This window comes from Protopterus annectens, chromosome 8.part0 (genome assembly GCF_019279795.1).
Source record: "Protopterus annectens isolate FY-2018-M chromosome 8.part0, PAN1.0, whole genome shotgun sequence".
NCBI classification, from domain to species: Eukaryota; Metazoa; Chordata; order Ceratodontiformes; family Protopteridae; genus Protopterus; species Protopterus annectens.
Window position 1 is genome coordinate 1,164,404,984 of NC_056741.1, and position 27,188 is coordinate 1,164,432,171.

The window sequence follows — 27,188 nt, forward strand, 5'->3', positions numbered from 1 at the left end:
CAAATGCTCTTTGCTATTGTGCTAACCAAGACCAGGATACATCTTTGCATGTCAGCTCTTTGAGTGGTATTGACAGTTGGCTTAAGTCTGGAATTGAACTTGCCTAGCTAGTTGACCATGCCAAGAAAATGTTGTAGGGCATGAACATTGTCTGCAGCTGGCCTCTCAAGAATTTGCTTTGAAGGGTTTGGCAGTAAGCCTGTACTAGTAAATAAGTGACCAACATAAGGAACGTCTAGTAGCCTGAACTTGCATTTGTGTGGGCTGAGCTTAAGATTCACTTGAAGTGCCCTTTCTAGAACTTTTCTGAGGTTTCTGTCATGTTCTGCTTCATCACAACCTCCTACCAATATGTTGCCTACTATAATGGCACAAGGATACCCAGAAAAAAATTGCTTCATTGCATACTGAAAGACTTCACTTGCAGAATTTATCACAAATGGCATTCTCAAAAATCTGTACCTGCCAAATGGAGTACTAAAAGTAGGGAGCAATGATGATTTTTTGTCAAGCTGAATTTGTCAAAATGAACTATTTGCATCTGAGACAGAATAAATAGTGGCATTTAGGCTGTGATTTCTTCGACCGTGCGCATTGGATAAAGGGGGTCTTTTTAGCACTTTGTTCAAATCTCATGGGTCAATACATATTCTGATGTCATCTGAATTTTTCTTATGAGCTACCACGATGGAAGATACCCATTCAGTTGGAGTTTCAACGGGACAAATCGCACCTTGTCACACCATTTTATTTAGTTCAGCTTTGACTCTGTCCTGCATGGCTATTGGAACTTTAGGTGCTGGCCTGATAACTGGGCTAACTTCTGGGTTTAACTTCATGGAGTACACAACTGGAAGTTTGCCTAGTTTGTCTTGGAAAATGTTAGCATAGGTAGAATAAATGTGCTGGGCAAAATTAAGAGTAGTGGTCTTTTAAGCTAACATGATGGACAGTATTAAGTGAAAGCAGTCCCATTTTGAAAGAGTCTCTGACCCCTAATAATGACTGAACGTGCTGTTGACCACATAAAATAACAAGTCATAGCTTCTTCCAGCAGAATAACATAAAAGCACTACTGAGCCTTCGGTTTGAATTTCTTCACGTCCATAAGCAACAAGTTTCACACACCTTGCCAAATCAAGCCTTTCACCATTACAGACTCTGGCAAATGTTTCTGCTGACATAACATTGCATTTGGAACCTGTATCAACTTTGAGCTCTGTGGGTTTGCCATTTATCCGGACAGTACAAAATACTTCATTCTTGGCCCTTAAATCTACTGCATTAACTGTTTCATGAAGCACTGACACACCATCAACATAAAGAGTAAGCTTGCCACAGTCTAATTGATCAACTCATTTCTTAAAATGTTCCCTTTTAATAAAAGAGTGCCCCCCACATTCTTTTTTACTTACAAAATATTTTGAAGTGATTCCAGTTATTACATTTGTGGCATTGTTGACCAAAGCTAAACACTTTTCCCTTTTAGGTTCATGACTACCACCACAGTTACGGCAGTTGGCAATGAAAGTGGGATGGGGCCCATGCTTTGAATTTTCTGTCACTCTTGTGCTTCCCTGAGACTGTGCGAAGTCTAGAATTTACAAGAAAGTTCTGGGGATATCTGCAGCTGTCCCTGGGAAACCCCATAGCTGCCATGTGCTTGTGCCTGTTTATTTTAACTACGCACTGCACCTTCTAGAGCTGCTCTCATTTGTAAGCATATTTCTGTGCTTTTCTGTGAGATTGTATATCTGACAAACCTCAATGGCCTTATTCAAAGTTAAATCACTGTCACAAAGCTAAATCTTTTACACCACACGCAACTGTGTACATCTTCAAATATTGAAGTTTTCCCTCCTAATAGCAACAAATTTCCCAGACTGACAGCCACACTCGTGGACTTGGGATAACCTACAAGAAAGGTTATCCATGCTAAAATGCATGGTACAGCCTGTTCTTCAATTAAGTGCTGTATAGTTTTGTCTTATCCTTACTGCTGGAAAAACACTTGAATGCTTCCAGAAAACATTTTCTCCTAGCCTTTTCTCTTTATTAGATTGTCTCCTAGAGACATGAGAACCACACTCAAAACTGCCAAGCATACATTTGCTTACTAGAACAAAATCATTATAATATTTAATATTCTTTTTAATTTACTTGCTTTCTCTTAACACCTGTTACTAGATTAATCTAAGGGCCTTAACCCAATCATTCCCCAATGCAAGAATGAGAAAAGGCACACCAATTTTTATTTTGTCATGCTTGTTTAACCATATTTTTCTTCTTCTGCTGCTGCTGCTTCTTTTTTACATGGCAGCGGCTACATTTCCTAAAACTGAACAAGGAGAAAGGGAGAAGAAGGGAAAAAGAAAAAAAAACAGGAGCACCTATTTATATTAGTATCCCTGTTATACGAGAAAACTTTATAGCATGCAAAGAAACTCATGCACTATTAAAATAGTACAATTAAGAAAAAAAATACAGTTAACTCTTGACCTTTTCTTCCCTTCTCCTAAGTATCTTTCTGAACATTAATAAATGAAGTAGGGCATAAGCTTTAGAGTCCCCTGCAAGTTTATCAGAGTCCAGAAAAGAAGAGTATTTCCAGATGTTCTTGTTCTGCCATGTTTCACAAATATAATTATTGCTTTGTAATTCCATTTTTGTTAATTTCCAAGTTACTGGTTGTATTCTCTGAGCATTAATTACATGAAGTAGGGTATATACTTTAGAGTCCCCTACAAGTTTTACAAAGTCCAAGAAAGTGAAATATTTCCAGATTTTCTTGTTTTGTCATGTTTCCCGAATATAATTATTGATTTGTAATTCAACATTTGTCAATTTTTGAGTTACTGGTTTTATTGCTGTTCATTTCCATCTCCCAGATCCTGTCTCTGCTTTATTTCCAATACACTCTTGATTCTTCTAGTCGACTCTTGTGTTTTTTTTTCCTTCTCTGCAACATTTTCCATTGAAACATTGGAAAAGGGTTGACTGGCACATTCTCTGTGTGGGTTTTATATCCAGAAGAACAAGAAGCAAAATATTCTTCTGTTTCACAGCTCACTTTTTATTGGACAAACTTTTGTATTTCATCCTTTGCATTTACTTCATCAAAAAATTATTTTGTCCCTCCAGGGAAAAATATTTTGAAGATCGCTGGGTACAGCAGTTTGAATCTCACACCTGCTTCTCCACATTTGCTGAATAATGCAATAAATTTACTCCTCTTCTGCCTGGTGTACAATGAGTGATCATTCTCCGCAAACACTCTCCCACTTTTAGTACTTTGTCCTTCTGCCACAGTTTTGTCAGAATCAACTATTTCTGCTGGTAATATTGCATTTTTACTATTAAAGGGTCTAGGTTGCTTTCTCATAGGTTTGGAGCATACACACAATGTGCCTTTTCAATTAACAGCTCCTATTGTGGAAAACCAGTCCATTTGCTTATTTGTACATTCATAAAATTAATACAGTCTGCTCCTTCCCTACGTGCTCTGTCCTCTAATTCTATTATTTTTTTGAAACATCTCTTCTTTTGCAGTCTCATATTCAGCCAGCCTTTTCTTCATTTTGAAGAAAAGTTTTATCACCTTATCTGAATATCTGTTTAAAGCTTCTTCCATTTTTCCAGCCTTTTGTTGTTTGAGTCGATGTACTCCATCAGTGTTTCATTTATTTTAATCAGGTCTGTGTGCAGTTGCCTTATACTTTTCTCTATATTGCCAGAAGTCATGTCTGGAGCTTGCAGTGCTTTTTGCTAAACAGCTGCAGTACTTTTCCCAATCAGTGTTTTTTCTTCACCATTTGTAGCTGATGTTCCTTCAAGTTCTCTGTATTTCTTCATTCCTGGCATCCAAGCTTTGCACTTACTAGCCAGTTACCTAAATATACCCAGAAACTTAGGTTTGCTGGTTTTCTATGCTAAGTTTTTGTTTTCACACTTTGAGAGGTAGAATTATGCTGTTATGCAATGAGCAGCTATCTTGGAAGTACCATTTAATTGAATGTTTTGATATGTACCCAATAACTGTATCAAATCATGCTCCAATAATAACTAAAATAAAAACACAGGGTAATGAAATAAAAATGAGACACTGGCATTTTCCCACCTATTTGTTGAAAAGCAAGGAATTTAAGGGATGGGTAGTGGAAATTATTTAGGAGCTATTAGAGGAGATATAAATTTCTTATTACAATATAGCTAGGGAGTGGGATACAATTAAAGTAGACTTTAAAATAGGGTGGAAATAAAAAAAAGGGAAATATGGTTAAGAAGTAACAAGAATTATTTAGAGGGACTGACAAATATTAAAGTACTGGAGAATTCGGGAATCTCACAGAACAAGATGAGGAGCAACTGGAGAATGCTAAACAGAAAATAAGGGATTACCTCGATAATATGCATGCATTTAGAAAGATTTCTGTTTTTTTTTTACAATAACTCTGGAGCATAAAAACATTTACAACAACAACTCAGAGAATGTAGAAAAGGCTGTCAACAAGCTTAGGGAGCCTATAACAATGAATATAACAGGAGATCATGTAGAGGTATTAGAAATATTTTGGAAATTCTATGAAAGTCTGTATAAAGTAGAGAAATATGGAAATCAAGAAAAGGTACAAATGGAAATATTTATGGAAGAATTAAATATGCCAAGGTTAGAGGTAGATGTTCAATTAGTAACAGGTTAGGAGAAGAAGAGATAAAAATGTAATGTATAACCAATCTACAGGAAAGCCCGCAGGAGTAGTTGATATTTCTGTGAAAGTTTGGAAGCTAGGAGGAAAAAACTGATAAAGATCTGGAAGGTTTTGTTTAACAATATTTTAAGAGAAAGAGAAGTACCAACATGCTGGAAGAATCCGGTGGTAGCTGTAATACCTAAAGAGGGTAAAGATCTATCAGTTTCATCTTCATACAGGCCCATTTCAATACTAAACCTTAATTATGAAGTATTGTCTATAATGGCTAAAAGAATGGCAAAAGTGAGGCCAAAATTGATAGATAGGATCAGTTGGGTTTTATGGAGAGGAGGCAAACATTTGACAACATTAACAGAACACTGATAATTCAAAGGGAATCTGAATGTAAGACAATACCACTGTTGTTGGTGGGTATTGATGTAGAGAATGCATTTGAACAGAGTAAGCTGGGACTTTATGGGCAGAGCAGTGGGAAGTATTTGCCTTCCCTAATAAAATTAGGAGGATATATGAGAGACTGGAGGCAAAAATTAAAGTCAGTGGATTCCTGTCTGCTAATTTCTGTTTGAGCAGGGGAAGCAGGCACGGATGTCCTCTTTTCCCTTTGTTATTTTCATTATATTTAGAAACACTGGCAAAGAAAATAAGGGACTCAGAAATTCAAGGATGTAATTAGTATGGTAGTCAAGAAAAGCTGGCTGTATTTGCAGATGATAGGTTCATAGGTTCATAGGTTCATACTAGGCTATCTGCCCTGGGGCAATTATAAGCCTAGCCTGATTCTGTATGGCTTACACCACCCCTTGATTTGAGTATACTGTGCCCTTTTTAAGGTTTAGTTTACTGTGCCTCTGTCTAATAGTGACACGGGAGTAATCCCTGGGAAAAACCTACGATCCCCCATCCACTTATCGAGATTCTTCTTGAAGAGATTCAGTGAGGTGCTCTGCCTCACATGAACTGGAATTCTATTCCAGATCGAAGGGAGCCTCTGGGTTATGAACCTGTCCCTCCAGCAAGTTCTATTTATTTCTGTGCTGAGGTTCAAGTCCCTTGAGCGTGTGGCTCTAAGGGATTTAGATTTACTGAGGTGGAGCATGTCCATTAATTCTGGATTTGACATAGCTTTGTATGTCAGGCATAGATCGCCTCGAAGTAGGCCGTATGCAACTGAGTAGAGCTGGAGTTTTTTTAACTGAGCAGTATATGGCATCTGTTTGAGACCCTTGATCCCCTTGGTGAGATACTTTTGGGGTCTTTCTAATTGCTGCAGGTGTCGGGTAAGGTACATCCCAAAAGGGGCATTGTATTCTATGATGGGCCTGATGAGGGATGAATAAAGGGGCATGATTACCTCTCTTGATCTAGATGTGAAACCCTTCGTGATGAGGTGGGCTATGTAGAAGGTCTTTCTAACCACTTTGGCAATGTGGTTTTCAAAGGAGAGATTGCTATCAACTTGAGTCCCCAGGTCCCTAATAACTTTCTCTGTACTTAATGGGTTTCCGCCTATGTGGTAATTTGTGGGCACATTGTTTTTGCCAAAGGGTATGACTATACATTTTTTGGCATTTAGCTTTAAACCATGGCGCTGGCACCAGTTATCTTTCCCCCTGAGACCCTTTTTAAGGATGTTTGTGTCAGCCGGAGAGTTGATTATGGCCCAGTTTGCAGTCGCTCGAACTTGGTGAGCCATAGTCCTCCCACGTTTGCTTGTACCTCAGAAAAGTATATACCGAACAAAAGTGGTCCCAGGACAGAACCCTGTGGGATGCCACTTGTGACCGGTTTCGAGTCTGACATGGCTCCAGCAACTCTCACTCTGTGGGTTCTGTCTTTGAGCCAGTTTGCGACCCATCTTGTGACATAGGGGGTTTATATTTAAGCTGGATAGCTTATCTATGATGCCCGAGTGGGGTATTGTGTCAAATGCCTTTGCAAGGTCCAGATAGGCTTTGTGGACTACCTTCCCTTCATCTATGGCTTTGGTGACTGTTTCAAAGAAGTCAGCCAGGTTCAAAAGGCAGGATCTGCCCTTGACAAAGCCGAACTGGGTAGGATCTAGTGTCTGTAGGTCCCCAATGTCTTTGTTTATGAGCTCCATGATGATCTTCTCCATAGCCTTGCAGACTAAGCTAGTCAGGCTTTTGGGGCGATAGTTTCCAGGGTCTGTAGAGGCTCCACCTTTGTGGAGTGGGACCACTGTTGCTGTACGCCATTCTGTGGGCACATATCCTGTAGTGAGGCTGAGACTGTATAGCTGTTTTATTTGAGGGATTAGTTCCTCTTGTAGTTCATGTAGGACGCAACCTGGGACACCATCTGGTCCCATGGAAGCAGTGTTTTTTGCTTTGGAGAGGGCAGCCTTCACCTGAGCATCTGAGATGTTTGGGAGGTAGCCCTCTGCCGGGATAGATACCTGCTCTTTTGGGGGGGCGGGGGAGTTTGCACTGAACCTGTCTGCCAGGATATTGGCGATGTCTGTGGGTTCACTGTATTTTTTGTCGTTTAGAATCAACTCAGAACAAGTCTGGGAGTTGCATCCCAGGTTTCTAACATAACTGAAAAAAGCTTTATGATTGTCTTTGGTGTCCTGTGCAATTTTTCTCTCGAAGCTGACCTTGGAGGATTTTATGAGGGATCATAATTTTTTGCTAGTACTGATCAGAGATGCCTTCTCTATTAGGGATTTTGCTCTATCATGTAGTAACTTCCTCCTTCTGTTGTACAGTTCTGGATTTGACATAGCTTTGTATGTCAGGCATAGATCGCCTCGAAGCCTGCCTTTGGATGATTGGGTCTTGGTTTTGTTTGGGATAGCATGATCCATGCATTCCTGGAGATGTCTGTAGAATGCATTTATATAGGATTCTGCAGTTTGGGCTGTAGTTTCCACTGGCCCTGGGGCCTTGAAGGATTCCACTTCGGTTTTGAGAAGTGAGAAGTTCACTTTTGAGAAGTTTTTCACTGTGGTTTTCTGGGCTGGGGGTGGGGTCGGGATGTGGACATCCAGTGAAATTAATTTATGGTCTGATCTTACCAATGAGGGATATACTTCTGGTGTGGAGCATAGAGTCCCCATGTTGGGAATGATCAGGTCTAGTATGTTGTCCCCTCTTGTGGGAGTGGTGACTAGTTGTTCCATAGCATTTGAGTTTATAATTTCCAGGAATTTTTGGGCTAAGGTGCTGGGGCTTGAGTAGTGCTTTCAGTCAATGTTTGGGTAGTTGAAGTCGCCCAATATAATGGTGTTCGGAGAGATCTTCATGTTCTCCAATGTTTTCAGGAAAGCCGAATGGGATTCCTGACTTTGAGAGGGTGGTCTGTAGGATGCTATAAACTGAAAAGCAGTCTTGCCCACTGTTAGTTGCACATGGATGGTCTCAGATACTTCGTGCAATGCCACTAACCTGGAGGTGTGGATATCCTTGATAAATATGGAAACTCCCCCTCCTTTTGTGGTTCGGTCCGGGTTTTGGGACCGAAAAGCATGATATGAGGTATAGCCTGGTAGTGCTGGGGTGCTCTCTGGAGCCTTGAACCAGGTTTCTGTCACTGCACAGATATCGATGTTCTCTATACTGAGGAGAGCTTTGAGTGTGTGCATCTTGAGGTTAAGACTTCTGGCATTTAGCAGCATTACCCTTAGTTTCTTGTTCCTTGTGCTGTCTATGGGGTGGGTTTGACTTTTGAGCCTTGCCTAAAAAGGCACTTTGGGGGTGGCAAGAGCCTTTGCCAATATCCGAAAGCCCAGTGGTGACAGGTGCAAGCCATCCCTAGAGAAGCAACGTGGCTTGTCGAGCATGTCATCCCAGGCTGACAGACACTGGATCCCCTTTGAATGACACCAAAATTTTAGCCAATTGTTAAAATCGATCATTTTGTCTTTGTACTGTGGCATCATTCTAGGTGAGGGTAAGATGCTGCTCAAGGTCAGGGTCATACCAGCCTGGGCTACATGATCAGAGAGCTCCTCTATGTCTCTTTTCATGTAGTCCAGGGAGGTACATCTCAGGTCATTCACACCAGCATGTACAATGACTGAGTCATATTTGTATTTGCTTTGGAGTGACCTGAGTGCTTGCATTATGTGGCAGATCCTAGCACCCGACAGGCAGCTCACTGTGACCTTCTCTTTATTCAGCCTGGTGAGCGGGACGTCAGTGTGTCTGACAACAGAGTCACCTATAACAAGAGTATCAGGTGTGTTATTCAGCCTTAAGGGCTGTGGCTGCTTGGCACACTGACTTTGTGGGTTATGTGTTGTGTGTGTTTTGTTTTGAGGTAGCGTTTGCTTGGATGTCTGCTTTGGAGGTCTCTGTTGCTTAGGTAGATTTTTATTTAGAGCCTCCGAGTATGTTTTTGTGTATTTATGTGTTTGGTTCGCTGATGTGGTGGGACTATGTGATACTGGAATTCTGTTGTGTGAGGTTGCCTTCTCCTCCTGACTGGTTACACCAGTTTTGAGATGAGAGAGCTCAGCCTCCAGTTTGGCTAAATAGTTGCATCTCTCACATATATTTGAACCTGTTTGGAGGAGGAGGGTTGTCCGTGTACATGAGACAGTTGTAACATTGCCTCAAAATTCCCAGATTCACCAGCTGGACTTGAGAGGAAACCATTGACTGACCTTTGGACATGCTAGAGTAATAGGGAAACTGAATTTAAGATGGACCAATAGAGGACAGGGTAATTGTAGAGAGTATAAGAGTAAGTAGTGCTTATGGTTTAATAGTGCTAACTTGTAGGATTACTTAATTGGACCAGTGAAGGGCCTTAGAATGAGAATATGGTGTTTAAATTGAGAGATAGAGCAGTTCTAAGGGAAAAAGTGAAGAGCTGACTTTGTGGAGCCAGGAATAGTTTAAACCCAATTAGGTGGCACTGCCCGTTGTTGCGCTATGCTCAAAAACGCGCAAAAACGCGCAAAAGAGGGTTTTAAGAGAGGAAGATGAAGGAGTTTTGGAATTGACCCAGAATGGCCAATAAAACTACAGTTTCAAGTCAGTAACCACTCCCACAGGGGCAGGCAGGCTGCTCAATGTTTTTCACTGCCACTGATCAACAGAGAGACTTTCCTTTAGCCCAAGCAAAAAATGGCCTCACAGAAACTTACAAACAGTTCAAGAACAGCAAGCCTGTAACTGAACTTTTTTAAATCTCAGAAAGTGGGAAAAAAGCAAGATATTTTTTGTTTTTTTTTGTTTTTTTCAGAGATAGCAGAGGTTAACAAGTATCAGCAAGTTATAACAGTGCAATAAATGACCCCACACAAGAGTGCTAGGCCAAAGACAGATAAAATGCAAGTTTTGAGGAAAAAAACGATTTTAAAAATAAGTGCAAACAGGAAATTCAGTAAACAGCTCTAGGTTGTGCTCTAAATACAGTTACTAATGCAGAAATCAAATTTAACAAGCCAGAAAATGCTCAAAATAGGCGGCTATGCAGAAAAACTTAGCAAATAAACAGAGGAAAAATACTTAAAGTCTCAAAAGTGGCTCCTTTCTTCTCTCAGCGTTTTTTCCTCTTGGTGGGTGCTTCACCAACAGCCAACAAGCCTGAAAAGACGCCAAAACCATGAGGCAACCAGGTTTTAAGAGAGGAAGATGAAGGAGTTTTGGAATTGACCCAGAATGGCCAATAAAACTACAGTTTCAAGTCAGTAGCCACTCCCACAGGGGCAGGCAGGCTGCTCAATGTTTTTCACTGCCACTGATCAACAGAGAGACTTTCCTTTAGCCCAAGCAAAAAATGGCCTCACAGAAACTTACAAACTTTAAGAACAGCAAGCTTGTAACTGAACTTTTTTAAATCATAGAAAGTGGGAAAAAAGCAAGGTTTTTTTGTTTTTTTGTTTTTTCAGAGATAGCAGAGGTTAACAAGTATCAGCAAGTTATAACAGTGCAGTAAATGACCCCACACAAGAGTGTTAGGCCAAAGACAGATAAAATGCAAGTTTTGAGAAAAAAACGATTTTTAAAAATAAGTGCAAACAGGAAATTCAGTAAACAGCTCTAGGTTGTGCTCTAAATGATATTATTTTATACCTGATAAAACCAGAAAAGGATATTACAGTGTTGTAGAACATTTTGCGACACCTTCAGATCTTTTTGGGATACAAAATTAATGAATATAAAACAAAGGCAATAGCAGTAAATTATGTACCCATGCATGAAATGGTTCAGCAATATCCATATTCGTGGGAAAATGATAAAATTAAGTATTTAGGAATATGGATTAAAGATTATTCTGATGTGACAGCTAAGGATATGTGGGAAAAGACTAAACAAAAGATAATACAAAAACTGAGAAACTGGAAGCTCTGTTATATAGATATGGCTAGTAAGATACAAGCAGTTAAAATGTTTTTAGTCCCTTTAGCCTTATACACCAGTCAGGCATATTTATATCAACCAGAAAAGACGTTGTGGATAACAATAAAGAGCTGAAGGAATTTATCTGGGAGGGGAAGATGGCAAGCGACAAGTGGTATAAGCTGATTCTTCTAGTAGAACAAGGTGGATTGGGATTACCCAATTTGAAGTAGCATTTCAGAGCTACACAGTTAAGGCTCCTATACACAACAGAAGCAGAAGCCTATAATTCAAAGTGGAAAGGGATGATGATGAAACAGGGAGGAGCTGAAGAAACAAGGAGAGACTATGATTTTGGATGCAGGCATTTAAGGAGAATAACAATAATCATACATAATATTATAAAGTATTCTAAGAACTAAGCCAACATGGGAATGGAGAAAGGATATTCTGCCAATAGGGATGATTGCAATTAGGGATACAGACAATCAATAGGCAAAAGGGGGCTGGACTTTATTGGAGAAACTGACAAAGGAACCAAGGTATTGGGAGCAAATAACTAGAGAGGCAAAGGTAATAGAATGGGGAGATGCCAAGAATTTATTTGGACTGTAGGTTAGAAATTGCCTTCCCAATCAAGGATTGCTATTAGCATATAGGCAAAGAGAAAGAAGTGTGGGGTCCTAAATGAAAGACCAGCACGGGTAGAGTTTTTAGTGAAATGTAGAACAGAAGCTGCCATTAAAAAAAGGAATAATTAGTAGAGCATATAAAATATTGCATGATAACTGTACGAATCAATCAGAGGAGGTTAAAAAGGATTGGGTAGAGAAACTGGATAAGCAATTCACAAAGAAACAAAGAAACAATTGTGAGATATATGTATGTCTCTCAAATATGCAACAAAATCTAGAAGATTTAGGATTTTTGCTTGGAAATGTTTACATAAATATTTTTATACCCCAAGTAGACACCAGAGAATTTTTCCTCAAGTAGACAGCAAATGTTGGAGGTGTGAGCTAAACAATCCTACCTTGGTGTGTGATTTACTTTGGAGCTGACTGGTAAGAGAAGTTTTATTTGAATTTATATTTTATTTATCACTGTTTTTCACTGTTTGTAGGTAGGAAGGGCTAGCTTGTTAACAAGATTTAGTTTGATTCACATTTTGTTGTTTTACCTTTAATTTCACTGTTGGTTTTCTTATAACTTTTGTCTGGCTTGCAGAACTTGTATTGTCAGAGTAAGTTTACTGCACTTACTTTAGTATTTAGTTGTATATTGCACATCTGATTTAAGTTCTCTTTGAATTCTGTGGTTACTGATTTTGATTATTCATTTCTTTTACAATATTTTAGTCATTTGAAGCTGAACGTGGATTCCTTAAATGAGTATGCAATTAAAGATTTACTAATGCGCAAATATCTTGTACAGTGTAATAAATGTTACGCATATTTAAAGGTAACAGCTTAAAATGCTGGCGATCTGTGTTCCTCAAATCAAAGGTTGATGATTTGCTTACCATTGTTAGAAGTAAATCTAAACTTGATGATTATTGCACTTGTACAATTGGCATGGCTTGGAGAGCTGTTGTTTCATATATTAATGACTGCACTGGTGAAATAAGTAATGTTAGGCAAGAACAAATAGAACACATTTAGAAAATGATGCATCTATTGTAAGCAAAGATCATTCAACCCCTGTGAAACAAGATGATGTCCCAGACAACTTGGAATTCTGGATGCAAGTATTCAGCAATCTGAGGATCTGGTTTGTTTGGAAGGAAACAAAAAAGAAAGAAAAGAACAAGTTCACAACAAATAACAAGGAAGAAAAAGAAATTGATTAATGAATGTAAAGGAAAGAGAATACTGACTAAAAGGACACTGCTTTGTTATATAAGACACAGGTTACAGGGAATGATAATATTTTTCTATATGAAAACCTTCAGTCTACAGAAAAAGGCATCATTTTTCCAAAAGAGAAGGTAGAAAAAAGAGGCAAGGGGAAGATGAAAAGGAAAAAATCAAAATTGAACGTGGAAGGATTGAAGGACATTACTGTAAGAAAGAAGAAGAGAAAAACAGATGTTGACTACGTGGCTCAAGCTGTGGATTTACAATACCAGCTGGATGAGAATTTAAGACACATTGAAAACAGTGGGATTAATAAGACTAATGGTGATGAAGATCTATCCTTTGTAACAATTGATAGAGCAGATATCACTATATCAGAAGATGAAGATTCTTCAGAGCTGGTAAACAAAGATATTCTTCTAATTGGTGATTCATTTATTAGAGGAACTAATACTTATATCTGCAGAGAAGATAATGAACATCGAATAGAGTTATGCTTGCCAGGAGCAAAAATAGAAGATATGAAACAAGCCTTGGAACACCTTAATGTAAAGAAGTATGGATCCGTTTTTATTCATGTCAGTAAAAATTATGTCATCTGCAAGGATTCTCTGACTGTTAATAGAAAACTGACAGCCCTCTTAGATAGTACAGCTTGTACTGGTGTTAGGACATATTTTTCACAAATCAACTATACAAAGGATAGTCAGGTTACTGTGAATGAAAAACTTTTTGGGTAAATACCTACATGGAAAAAATAACCTGTTTTAAAAAAATGGAAATGTGGAGCATCCAAGCCTAGTTTTGGGCATACGTGTTTAGACAGGATGGCATGCATTTATCAAGATCAGGGAAGAGAATTTTTGTTGTAGATATTTTGCAATATTTGACAAACACTAGGCAGGATATTTGCCAAGTCAAAAATTTAACAGTTCACAGATAACAACATTTGATGCATCCCTGATGGTTGTTAATACTAGGAGCATTAATAACAAAAGTTTTTTTTATTGGAAAATTTGTTACATTCCCACAAGAATGATGTTATTGTTTGTGAAACATTTTTAAAGAACCATGAATGGAAACCAGTTCTGTCAGGGTATAAAGGTTTTTACTGTAAGAGACATTATAACAAAAAGTCAGGTGGAGGTGTTATGACAGGGATTAAAGATAGTTATGAGACCTGTGATTATTACATGTTCAGTGATAACATCAATACTATAGACTGTGTAACTGTGGCAATAAAGACAACCCTGGAAGAAATAACAATTATTGGAGTGTATAGCCCAGCAAAGTTAAGTGCAGATGATCTAGAGGAATTCATACTTTTCTTGCACAAAACACAGGAGGGAGGAATAATATTAGCTGGGGACTTAAATTTACCAGAAATACACTGGTATGATATTGATTCAACAATGTTAGTAAGGAAATTATTCACAACCTATATTCAGGAAAAACAGTTGTTTCATATTGTAAAAGACTTACCGGGAACAGGACATACTAGACATTGTTTGTGTTCCTAAAGAAATTACTGTTGCTTCAAGTCAAGTTTTAAAACTGTTGAAGTGCAGTGATCATGGGATTATAAAGGATAATTTGCTGCTAGATAATTCTGCCAAACTGAAATCTAAACTAATGCACAAAAGGTTAATTACAGATTATAGGGAAGCAAAAGAGTCACTATGTAAAACTAACTGGAGTGAAGTGTTCAGTGGAAAAACTGCAGATGGAGTGTGGAAAGTTTTGAAAGAAAAAGTAAGTGCAAAAAAAAATCAATAAAATGTTTAATATCAGGCTGTAGGCATACAACATCAGGGGGATATATTTCCATAAGAACAAGATATCTGATTAAGATGAGAGACAAAACTATAAGAAATGGAAGAGAGGTCCAGCTACAACTTTGAAAACTGAAATAAACAAGCTGGACAAACAGATTAAGCATAGTGTGAGACAAGATCAAGAAAAATCTGAAGAAAAGATATATAAAGATATTGAGCATAATATGAAATCTTTTTATAGATACATAAGATGTGGAAGGAGTAAAAACATACAAACTGAAAAACTGTGTGCAGATTCTAAAACTTATTCTCAGACACAACAGATTATAGATATATTTACAAAAATGCAAAACGGTTTGGCTCCACAAAAGAGTGATATGTTGTCCTGGTGACATCCAGATAGCCCTAAATACTGGAATCAAATTAGATTATACTGAAAAAGAACTGGACAAACTGGATCCAAACAAAGCACAGGGAGAAGACAGAATTAGTAACAATGACCTGAGAACAATTCCGCAAGAATTTATGGTACCATTATATCTATTATTCACTAGTTCATACAACTATGGGAAGATTCCTCAAGACTGGAGACATGCAATTATTAAAACTGTTTTTAAGGGAAAGGGGAGAAGGACAAACCCAGAGTCATACAGACTCTTAAGTCTACTTTCATATTGTGAAAAAATAATGGAGATGGTAATATTGAATAAGTTATTGCCAGAACTGCATAGGTTGGGACTCAAAACCATATATCAGCATGCGTATGTTGAAAATAGATCTATTACCACCTGTAACATGATATTCTATATCAATATAATAACAGCTATGAATGAAAAATGTGCTGTGGTGTAATTTATATAGGTTTAACTTCAGCATTTCACAGGGTCATACACAAAACACTGATCAATAAATTAGTACAACTAGGTATTGATGTACACTTGATAAAATGGATAGCTGCATGGCTTACAAATAGGACATGGCAAGTGTCATACAGCAACTGGACAGGTGAAATCCTTGTTTATAGTCAAGGTGTCCTACAGGGCTCTGTCCTAGGCCCTTATTTGTTTATATTGTATCTTTCAGACCTAATTTTTTCATATGAGGTGTTCTACAGTCTATATGCAGATGACCTGAAATTGGGCAAACTGATTACGTGTTACAGATAAGCCATGTCTGCAAAATAACTTGACTAAATTGACCATTTGAGCACAGGAGAATAATATCCTGATAAATACATCAAAAACTAAGCATATGAGATTTGGGAGACATAAATTGAAAGGTGAATATTTAATACAGCACACAGTGATTGAAACTGCAGACTCATTTAAGGACCTGGGTGTATGGGTAGATTCAGCTATGACTTTTTCTAATCATATTAACCAATTGGTTAATGATAGTTATAGAACTATAGGTTGTATAAAAAGACTTATAAAGTCTAGGAAATCACAAATGACAAAGTCATTTTTTGTTAGTTACATTAGACCCAAACTTGAGTATGGAATAACAATATGGAAACCCTATAAGAAAACAAGCATGAGTAAACTGGAAAGAGTACAGCAGAAATATACCAAGAACATATATGGATGTGGAATTTAAGTTATTATGAAAGACTAAAATATCTGAACTTGTACCGTGTCTCTTACAGATATCTAAGAGGAGATCTTATTCAGGTATATAGGGCATTTAGCGACAACTACCTCTGGGAATGTTTGGGGTTATCAAAACGTACTAGAGAATCATCAGACAACCTATGTAGAAGATTCTATACAGATGAGAAGTGTACTAATTGGTTTTCTGACAGAATAGCTGATGCATCGAACAGACTACCAAATTACATTAAAGGAAGTACCAGTTTAGATATTTTTAAGAACAGTCTGAACACTTATTATGAGACAAGTGTTTTGGTATATTGGCAAGCTAGAAGGGCATTAATGCCTGTGCTTCAAATATTTGTATGTATGTATGTATGTATGTATGTATGTATGCATGTGTGTATGTAGGAAAGAGGTAATTCACAACACCGACAACCACATCACCGACACATACATATTGACAGTGAACCAATTGGGAACATATTTTCTGGGAGTGAAATAAGTTGGCAGACTTTAAAGATTCCCTGCAGACTACTCTGTCAGAGATACTGGGTGAGCAAGTTGGTGTAATTAGGGAAATGATTTTTCTGAGCTATGACACAGAATTGGATGGTGCAGTGGTGCAGCAGTTATGTTGTTGCCTCACAGCAGGAGGTTCTCTGGTTTGATACTCAGCTGGGGTGCCTACTGTGCGGAGTCTGCAGGTCCTCCCTGCTTTCGTGTGGGTTTCCTTCAGGTGCTCTGGTTTCCTCCTACATTATAAAGACATGCAACTGGAGTGTTTTCTCCCTGGGCCTCCACTGAAAATTGGCTTCATTCCAAGTCAGACTTTCCTGGTAAAAAATGTTAAATAAATAAATTGGAATTGCCTAGACATGGTAAGGCCTTGCTGCCTGTAATTATGGTGGCTGCCAAAAAAGCAATTACTAGAAAATGGAAATCAAAGTCTATACCAGCTGTACTAGAAGTAGTGAATATAGTAACACAGATACAACAGCTGGAACTGGGATCTTTAGAAAAGGGTAGGAGCAAATTACATAGGAAAAATGGGAATTGTTGGAACAGTATATATATATATATATATATATATATATATATATATATATATATAGGGAGGAATGTGGTATAAAGGTAGGCCTGTTAAGCATGTCATCCCATGCAGACAGATACTAGATCCCCTTAGAATGACACCAGAAACTTAGCCAGTTGTTGAAATCAGTCATTTTCTGCTTGAACAGTGGTATAATTTAAAACCACTCAAGAAATATTCTGACCTTGTTTACTGCCTTTCCTGTAACTAGTCTTGTCCAGATACAGACTTGCTGTATCCAGGACTGTTGGTAAGCTTCTGAACCCCCCAAGCCTTCCTGTGTTAGAGAGCAGCCTTCTAGCTTATTAGTGGAAATGGTAAGCACTAGATAGCCTATCTACCACAAGAGGAGTGGTTTTTGGCCCGGAAATTGTAGCTTATTGACCAATTGGGCAGTTTTTCCATATCTTTCAATGTTCTGGTTTAAAAGCCCACATTTGAGCTTGTTTCCTGCCTTTCCTGTAACTAGTCTAGCCCAGGTACAGATTTGCTTTCTCCAGGACAGTGTGTAAGCTTCTGAGCCCCCAAGCCTTCCTGTGTTGGAGGAAAGTCTTCTAGCTTGTCATTGGGAGTGGTAAGCACTGGATAGCCTATCTACCACAAGAGGAGTGGTTCCTGGCCCAGAAATTGTAGCTTATTGGCCTTTTGGGCAGTTATTTCCATCTCTTTCAACTTTCTGGTTTAAAAGCCCACATTTGCGCTCGTTTCCTGCCTTTCTTGTAACTAGTCTAGTCCAGATACAGAGTTGCTGTATCCAAGACTGTTGGTAAGCTTCTGAGCCCCCCAAGCCTTTCTGTGTTGGAGGGAAACCTTCTAGCTTATCAGTGGAAGTGGTAAGCACTGGGTAGCCTATCTACCATAAGAGTAGTGGTTTCTGGCCCAGAAATTGTAGTTTATTGGCTGTTTGGGCAGTTTTTCCATCTCTTTCAACTTTCTGGTTTAAAAGCCCACGTTTGCGCTTGTTCCCCACCTTTCCTTATAACTAGTCTAGTCCAGGTACAGATTTGCTGTATCCAGGACTATTTGCAAGCTTCTGTGCCCCCCAAGCCTTTCTGTGTTGGAGGGAAGCCTCCTAGCTTATCAGTAGGAGTGGTAAGTACTAGGTAGCTTATCTACCAAAAGAAGAGTGTTTTTTGGCCCAGAAATTGTAGTTTATTGACCATTTGGGAAGTTTTTCCATCTCTTTCAACTTTCTGGTTTAAAAGCCCACATCTGCGCTTGTTTCATACCTTTTCTGTAACTAATCTAGTCCAGATACAGATTTGCTGTATCCAGGACTGTTTGTAAGCTTCCAAGCAGTGCCAAAGTCTGCTCTTCAATTTTTCCCTTAGATCTGCTAGTTCTCTCCTCTCCTGAACATTTACTAGCTTGTTAGTTTAGCACTTTACCAGACTTCTTGTAGCCATTATTGTAGTACACAAAAGTGCTGCCAGCACTAAACTTTCTACAAGGAAACAGCTCCAGTATTTATTAATGCACACCCCTTCAGGCATGTCTAAAGGTCAATTCCCTGTGCTTTCTCCTATTAACCTGGTGAACTTGGGCATCCTGAGGCAATGTACAAGCTGCCTCATGTACACTGGCAACCCTCTTCTCTTACCCCCCAACACTCAGACTTGTGAGAGATGCACTTATATATCCAAATTGGAAGCCACACACTCTCCAGCCAAGACCGGAATAGCTGGTCATGCGGAGAAGGTCAATACTTGCACCACACCACATGGAACACATAGCCCTCCAGAACACACACCAGCATTGCCTTCACATAAAAATACAAACCACACACCCACCTTCACGGAGGCTCTCAATAAAAATCTAACCAAACAGCAGAGACCTCCAAGGTTGAAACGCACTCGACCACCACAACACAACATTAATCACAAGACACATAATTCTCCTAAACAGTGTGCCACTCAACCAAAGCCCCTGAGGCAAAACAGCATGCCCAACACACTAGTCATAGGTGACTCAATAGTGAGGCACACTCATGTCTCACTCACTAGGTTGAATAAGGAAAAAGTAACAGTCAGCTGCCTGTCAGGCACCAGGATCTGCCACATAACGCATGCACTCAGGTCCCTCAACAACAGGTAGAAATATGACTCTGTCATTGTACATGTGGGTGTGAATGACCTGAGACGTACCTCCCTGGACTACATGAAAAGAGACATGGAGGAGCTCTTGGATTATGTAGCCCAGGCAGGTATGACCCTAGCCCTGAGCAGCATCCTGCCATCACCCAGAATGATGCCACAGTACAAGCAGAAAATGATTGATTTCAACAATTGACTAAGTTTCTGGTGTCATTCTAAGGGGATCCAGTATATGTCTGCCTGGGATGACATGATTGACAGACCTCAATGCTTTGCCAGAGATGGCCTGCATCTGTCACCCCTGGGCTTCCGGATACTGGCCAAGGCTCTTGCCACCCCTATAGTGCCTTTTTAGGTGGTGTTCCAAAGACTAAATTACCACTGTAACAGCTACAAACAAATGCAATTTCAGGGTCATGCTGCTCAACGTTAGAAGTCTAAATCTCAAAATGCACTTGCTCGAAGTACTCCTTAAAATAGAGAACATCGACATTTGTGCTGTAACAGAGACCTGGTTCAAGGCAGCAGAAAGCACCCCTGCACTACCAGACTACAACTCATTCCACACCTTTCGGCTCCAGAACTTGGGCCGAAGGTCCAAAGGCGGTGGTGTTTCCATATTCATAAAGGATGCGCACACCTTCAGACTGGTAGCCCATCATAATGGATCTGAGATACTTCAGGTGCAGCTAACATTGGATAAGACAGTGATTTAGGTCGTAGCCTGCTGTAGGTCCCCATCCATGTCCCATTCCTAAGCACAGTCCACATTCCTAAGCACCCTGAAGAATATTAGGGTCCAACCTAACACTCTCATACTGGGTGACTTCAGCTACCCCTCCATTAACTGGGAAAACTACTCATGTACCAATACACTTGCCCAATGCTTTCTGGAATTCATTAATTCCAATGCCCTGGACCAGCTCGTTCTTACCTCCACTAGAGGTAGCAACATCCTTGACCTGGTCATTACTAACATGGGCGACCATTGCTCTACAACAATAGTCAGCTCCTCCCTGGTTAGATCCGATCACAAGCTAATCACCTTGAAAATTCACATCCCACCCCCCCACCCCCCCAACAAAGGTAACCACCATGAAAAACTTCTCCAAAACTAACTTTGCGCTCCTAAAAACAGAGGTGGCTAACTTCACGGCACCCATGCAAATGCAGAATAGTTGCATGACCACCAAATCATACACCAATGCACTGTACGAACACATACACAAATGCATGGATCTCGCCATACCCAATAGAATTAAGACTCTCTCCTCAAAAAAAAAGAAGGCAATCTGTGGTCCCCTGCCATAAACAAACTCTACAGCAGAAGGAGGAAACTGATGCGGAATAAGGTGAAGTCCCAAGACTGGAAAAACTCCCTTATCAGCCTCAACAAAAGGTTGAGATCCCTCATCAAATCCTCTAAAGCTAGCTATGAAAAGAGAATTGCAGTAGATAGCAAAGACAATCACAAGGCCTTCTATAGTTATGTAAAGAATCTCCATGGCAATACCCAGATTTGCTCTGAGCTACTGCACAATGGTACCTCCTATACTAAGCCAACAGATATTGCAAATATACTGGCGGATAGATTCAGTGCTAACTTTACCCCCCCAAAGGGCCAATCACAATACCAGTAGATTGCCAGGCACCCAGTATTACTGCTGCACAGGTTAAAACAGCACTGTCCAAGGCCAAGAATACAGCTTCTATGGGACCTGCCAGTATCCCTGGCTGTGTTCTACATGAACTACAGAGGAAACATCTCACCTGTGTGCCCTGTTCAATCACAGCCCCACCTCAGGCTTTGTCCCTACCGAATGACGCACTGCTACAGTCATCCCTCTCCACAAAGGAGGAGTGACTACAGACCCTGGGAACTATCGCCCCCCCATTTGACTGACAAGTCTGATATGCAAAGCTATAGAACGCATCACCATGGACCTAATAAACAAGGATATAGGGAATCTCCAAACTCTGGATCCTACACAGTTTGGTTTTGTAAAGGGTAGATCATGCCTACTCAGCTTGGTCGGCTTCTTTGAGTCCGTCACCAGAGCTGTGGATGAAAGTAAGGTAGTTCATACAGCCTACCTTGATCTGGCCAAGGCCTTTGATACCATTCCCCACTCAGGAATCATAGAAAAAATTACTAAGCTAGGCATCAACCCCTATATCACTAGGTGGGTTGCAAACTGGCTTACAGATAGAACCCACAGTGTGAAAGTAGCTGACTCCAAGTCAGGCTGCCGACCAGTCACGAGTGGAGTCCCACAGGGTTCGGTCCTGGGTCCTCTCCTATTTGGTATCTACTTCTCTGAAGTCCAAGCCAACACAAAGGGCTCTGGCTGACAAAGTTCTCAGATGATTGCAAGTTGGGAGCTAGTATTAACTCCCCAAGTGATGTTGACATCCTACAGAAAGGCTTCAATGAGACCAACGACTGGTGTCAGAACCATGGCCTTCAGCTCAATGCCACAAAATGTGTCTTCATCCCCTTTGGGAAAAACCCAGTTCCCTTGAATTACCACATTGATGGTAGTCCACTGAACACAGAAGGCGTTATAAGAGATCTGGGAACACAGGTTGACAGCAACCTCTCTTTTGACCACCACGTTGCCACTGTGGTCAGAAATTCCTTCTATGTGGCACATCTCATTACTAAGGGTTTTGCATCCAGGAAGAAAGAAGTCATTGTCTCCCTCTACTCTTCCCTCATTAGGCCAGTCATTGAGTACAATGCCCCATTTAGCATGTACCTCACTAGACACCTGCAACAACTGGAGAGGCCGCAAAAGTACCTCACAAAGAGGATCTTAGGCCTTAAATACTTGTCCTATATGGACAAACTCAAAAAACTCCAACTATTCTCTGTCTCATATCACCTACTTAGAGACAATATCTGCTTGACTTACAAAGCCATGTTTGACCCAGCTCTATTAGAAATGCTACATCTAAAGAAATCCCAATCCCTCCGCACCACACACTCCAGAGACCTCAACCTCATTACCACAATCAACAGAACATGCTGGAGGGACAGGTTCATAACCCATAGACTGCCCATGCTATGGAATAGACTTCCCATACATGTCAAACAGAGCACCTCACTGGCCCTCTTCAAAAGAAATCTTGATGAGTGGATGGGAAATAGAAAATTCACGCCGGGGATCACTCCAGTGGCTCTACTCGACAGAGGCAGTAGGAACTAAGGCTGGGTGGCACAATGCCAGGGTAATCCTATGGGCTAGGCTTGTAAAGGCTCCAGGGCCATTAGCCTAGTACACACCTATGAACCTATGAACCTATAACTGGATGAGTGATTGCAAATTTTCACCAGGATACATTGTTAATCTCCCACCACTAGTAGATAATGTTGCTGGGCTTCTCGGTGGTTTCCCTGACCATCAGCTTAAGAAGCACTCATGACCCTATACTGCTTTGTTAGTGTACAGTTTAAATGTCATGCTTTGTGCATTCATTGCAAGTATTTCTTTCCAGCAGTCTGCCATGCATACATCTCACGGTGTCTCTGATGCAGTTTTAAACTTTACAGTAGCTACTCCTTTTATTTCACTGGTGCAAACAAACAGTTCATTTCATACTTGTGTTCAGAAAAATGACAGTTATTTTAAACACACTTGTTTTCCTGTTTACACATTTTAGAAATATGCCCCTTTCTAACATAGATCCAACAACCTTGATTAAAAGCTGGAAAAGTCTTCCAATTATACTGATAGCCACATCTACTTCAAGCCTTAATTCAGTGATGCAAGTGCCTCCATCTTGGATTCATTCTTTGTTGTAGTACATAGAGCGTCTTCTGTGTGGAGACATGCGTGAATGGGCGTACCTTCGTTGAAGGTTGTGCATCAGAGACGGCAACTCGGCACGTAAAAATCTACTGCCAATCATTAGCGGACCGGAGTTCCACTGTGGTAACCCCTAACCGGGAAAAGCCGAAAGACACAACAACATTAGGCTCTTTCATATCCCTTATTTTTACAACATAACGTTTCACATTCTTATGTGATTTGTATTGTATCTTATACACCTCTTTTTCATCTGCTGATTACATTATCTGTGCACTTGAAATTTCACTTCCTGTCTACGTGTCCACAACTTTTGATAAATTCTCATATCTGCCTTTTAAAAGCCTGAACCTTAGTTAATATTACAAAAATTCTGTCTCTTATAAGAGAATCATGCAGCTCACCAAATTCATAATTTTTGGGTCCGTTCTTCAGGTCAGGACACTGTTGTCTTGTAAAGAACCAATGTCTAATAGTGGCAAATTATTTCTGGTCTGGCAATAATTATTTTTTTTCTGTAGGTGCTACTATTCTGTCCTTCCCTTCTTCAGGAAAAGAAAAAACGTTAAATACATTTATGTCTTCTTCACCCAGCAACATGCATAAATATAGCACATTGAATACCTTTGTATTTTTAGCTAATTTTCTTGCAGAGAGGAATAAATAAAAATTCTGAATCCAAAGCTTCTAGTTTTTAGCAATGTATCCTTCTAGATAGGAAAGTCATGAAGGGTGCAAGGCCATTTTATCAAAGTGAATTTTATTTCTGTAGGTCCAAACACAGAAACTCGTGACAGGAAATACATTCAGTATATTTCTTCACTTATGCAGATGTATGTCTTCAGTTCTGAGAGATATTTTCTCCACTATGATACCATGTCTTTTTAGGAGGCTTAATAAATAACACATTGAGACATAATCTGTGGTCTAAACTTCATGATGTCTATATCACATACTTATTTCTCTGTGAAGTATTTGTACCATTTGAAGTGAAAATCATTGTAACTGACTCATTATGGGGTAAATATGTTTAAATGATATGTTCCACTGCTTGCTGGAATTAGTGGCAAAGACTGACATTTGGATTGGATTGTTGGGAATGGACTTCCATATGTCATTTCTGTCACTGTAGAACTTTATTAATTTTTTTCAGGACTCCAGATCTGGCAAATGTTGTGAACTTACCCTTTGGTTGGATTCTTACTCTGCAAATCACTAACTGATAGTTCAGGCAGCCAGTCACAGAAGGCAGATCTACAGCTGCTAAGATTCAGGCTGAATGACCGGTCTCTTAAAGGAGCTGCTATTCAAAGATTAGTAATAACTGTGAATATGTCAGTAGACTTAGCCATCTCCCTTATTGGTGAGCAGCCCTTGCAGCTCTTCTAGTAGCTGTAAATTTTCAGTTAGAGTAGTCACTGCTGTGAGTTTGCTTAATGTTTTCTTATGTGCTGGTATATCCAGTTGAGGTGGAACAGTGTGCTTCAGTTAATGTTACTCAGTTGTAATTCTGCAGCTCATGATTCTGGAGATATGACACTTCTGTCTTTGGCCTTATTGTACTGCATGATTAGTGGCTGTTTTACGCCAGACCAAGTCACTGCATACTGTTGATTGTGGTCAAAACTATTTTCTGATTTGTTTATCATGTTATTACTTTTATTTTAAACACAAGAATAAACTAAACAATAACATATCTGTGTTAAGAAATGTATAATCAAGTTTAATTTTTCCTAATATAACAAGTTGACTGCTTTACTCCCCCCAAAAAATGTTAAAAGTTTATTGGGTTTATCCTGAAACAGACAAAAGAGAGGAGGGGGCATCTGCAATGCTGACAGATTAATGTTTTGTTTAAATTTCAGCTGTAGAAGTAGAACCTTTCTCATATATTGCTTTGTATTTTTGTTTAAAAGCTTGAAGAGTTGACTGAAGCAGAAGATGCCCTTTCAGAAGCCAATGTCCTGAACAATACCAATGCAGAGGTGTGGGGATATCTGGCCTTGGTTTGCTTACAGGTAAAGCGGAAGTTTAAAATGCAATATAGAAATCTAGATATTATGAATGGTTTCTTAAACCATAAAAATTATCTGTTAATAATACATGGAAAATTCAGCTCCCTTTTGTATCATTTGCTAGGGTGGAGATCTGTGAGAACTATCTGCTTAGTATAAATGCATATGTTTTTAAAGGCTTACAATCACTTTGTTGATCACACTTTGTGAGATTGACATTTGTGCGAAACTGCCCATGGCCGAACTGAAATTATGAATGCCACAAGTTCAAACCTTACACTAGAGAGCATTCATTGTTGTAAGGTTCGACATTGTGGTGCAGATTGCACTATAGTGGAGATCGGGAAATGTACCCTTTCTCTCACTGTAGTGTGATCTCAGAGTTTGTATATATACGTAAGGGGGGTGCAGGAGGGCTTGCCCCCCTGCAAAAGTGTTTGTTAATGTTGAGCGGAAGTGCAGCATTTCAGTAAAGTCAACATTTTTTGAAATTTCGACTTTAGAAAAATGCTGCCTTCGACATGTTTTGTGTTTGGTGTTGAGATTTCTGAACATGTGATTCAGACATCTTAACATTCGAACGGAGTAGATTCGAATATGTGATAGTAAACCGTTTTTAAACTGTGTTCCTGTTCAAGTATATGCATCCCTCTTTATAGGGTATTTACCTTCAGTCTATAGGTGGCATTAGACTGAGACCTTCCTTTCAGAAATTATAGCTGAAGATCAATTGTCAGATGGGTAAATATTGCAAATTATTTATAGTATGTGTTTTATTAAATTAAGAGATTTAATGTCTACCTAATTTAAGTTTATGTTAACTCAAATTACAAAAAATAGTCTTTAAGGCTATATCAGTAAGGACGTCACATTAATATGAGCATTTAGAATTTATGTGCAAGTCTGCATCACAGGGGCTGCTTAGACAGGATCATGTATCTGATGGACCAGTGTTCTCCCTGTGCAAAGGCTTTGTCCTATATTAGCACTACTACCTAAAGTTGTGTGAATCCCTGGAAAATGTTCAGCATATACTAGGAAGTAAAAAGATATGCAGCATATGGTGCTGACAAGATAATGTATATCCTTATTGAGAAAATACTTTCAAACTGCTATACCTCTTTATAGGGAAGTAACATTATATTAATTAGGGAAAAACAAAATAATTTAAGTCTTGACTTTCAAGATTATTTTTTTATTTTCTGCAGGTTTTAACTACCTGGCCTCATTTTGTCTTTCAAGATTAGTTTTTTTATCTTCTGCAGGTTTTACAGACACAGGCTCATTTGAAAATTTGTAAGCAGAGAACAGTTTCAGGCACTTTGGAAAGCCATAGCTCTGTGATCTTCCCTACAGTTAAGTAGCATTGTAGTTCTGCTATATATTACTCTTTATCATGCATTTATTGCTACTTTATTTTATTTTTCTTCCTTTGGCACCTCAGCAATGGCATAAAGGGATAGAACCCTGACTATTGCCCAGGCAGTCTGAGTTTGAATACCTGCATGGGTGCTTAACAGTGCAGGCAGGGGAGGATGGGCATGCCTATCCTGGGAGGAGTAGGGTAGTGTTAACCCACTGAAGTCCAGGATTAGAAATGACTGCCTAGTTAGACAAGTGTACTAGCCAGTGAGGGCTCCCCGACAATTAGTGGCTATTCTAATGCCCAGGTCAGACATGCCCTAGTCAGCCAAGCCTCGTTGTCTGCCCAGCCTTAAAGAGGATGCCATCATGCAGGGGAGGAACTTAGAGCCCAAACCAGAACCTATGCCTAGCTCCCACCTCCAGTAGCAGGTATGGTGGCTTTCAGGCTAGCCAGCCATTAGTGAAGAGTTTTTTATTGGCTCTTTGACCTAGAGAGGTTAAATACCTAGATTCTCTACAAAGACCCCAGAGAATTCGGCTGGGTATAGCTTAGAGGGGAAAGCCATG

At 39.5% G+C, this 27,188-nt stretch overlaps 1 protein-coding gene across 1 annotated transcript in view; it reads left to right on the forward strand.

Annotated features, from left to right (window-relative positions):
* Window positions 1-27,188, forward strand: part of CFAP70 (cilia and flagella associated protein 70) — a 1,838,232-nt gene that overhangs the window by 1,699,914 nt on the left and 111,130 nt on the right. Inside the window, exon 24 of the mRNA XM_044079382.1 lies at window positions 25,158-25,259. Within this exon, the coding sequence (XP_043935317.1) occupies window positions 25,158-25,259 (102 nt within the window). The remainder of the gene's footprint in view (window positions 1-25,157; window positions 25,260-27,188) is intronic.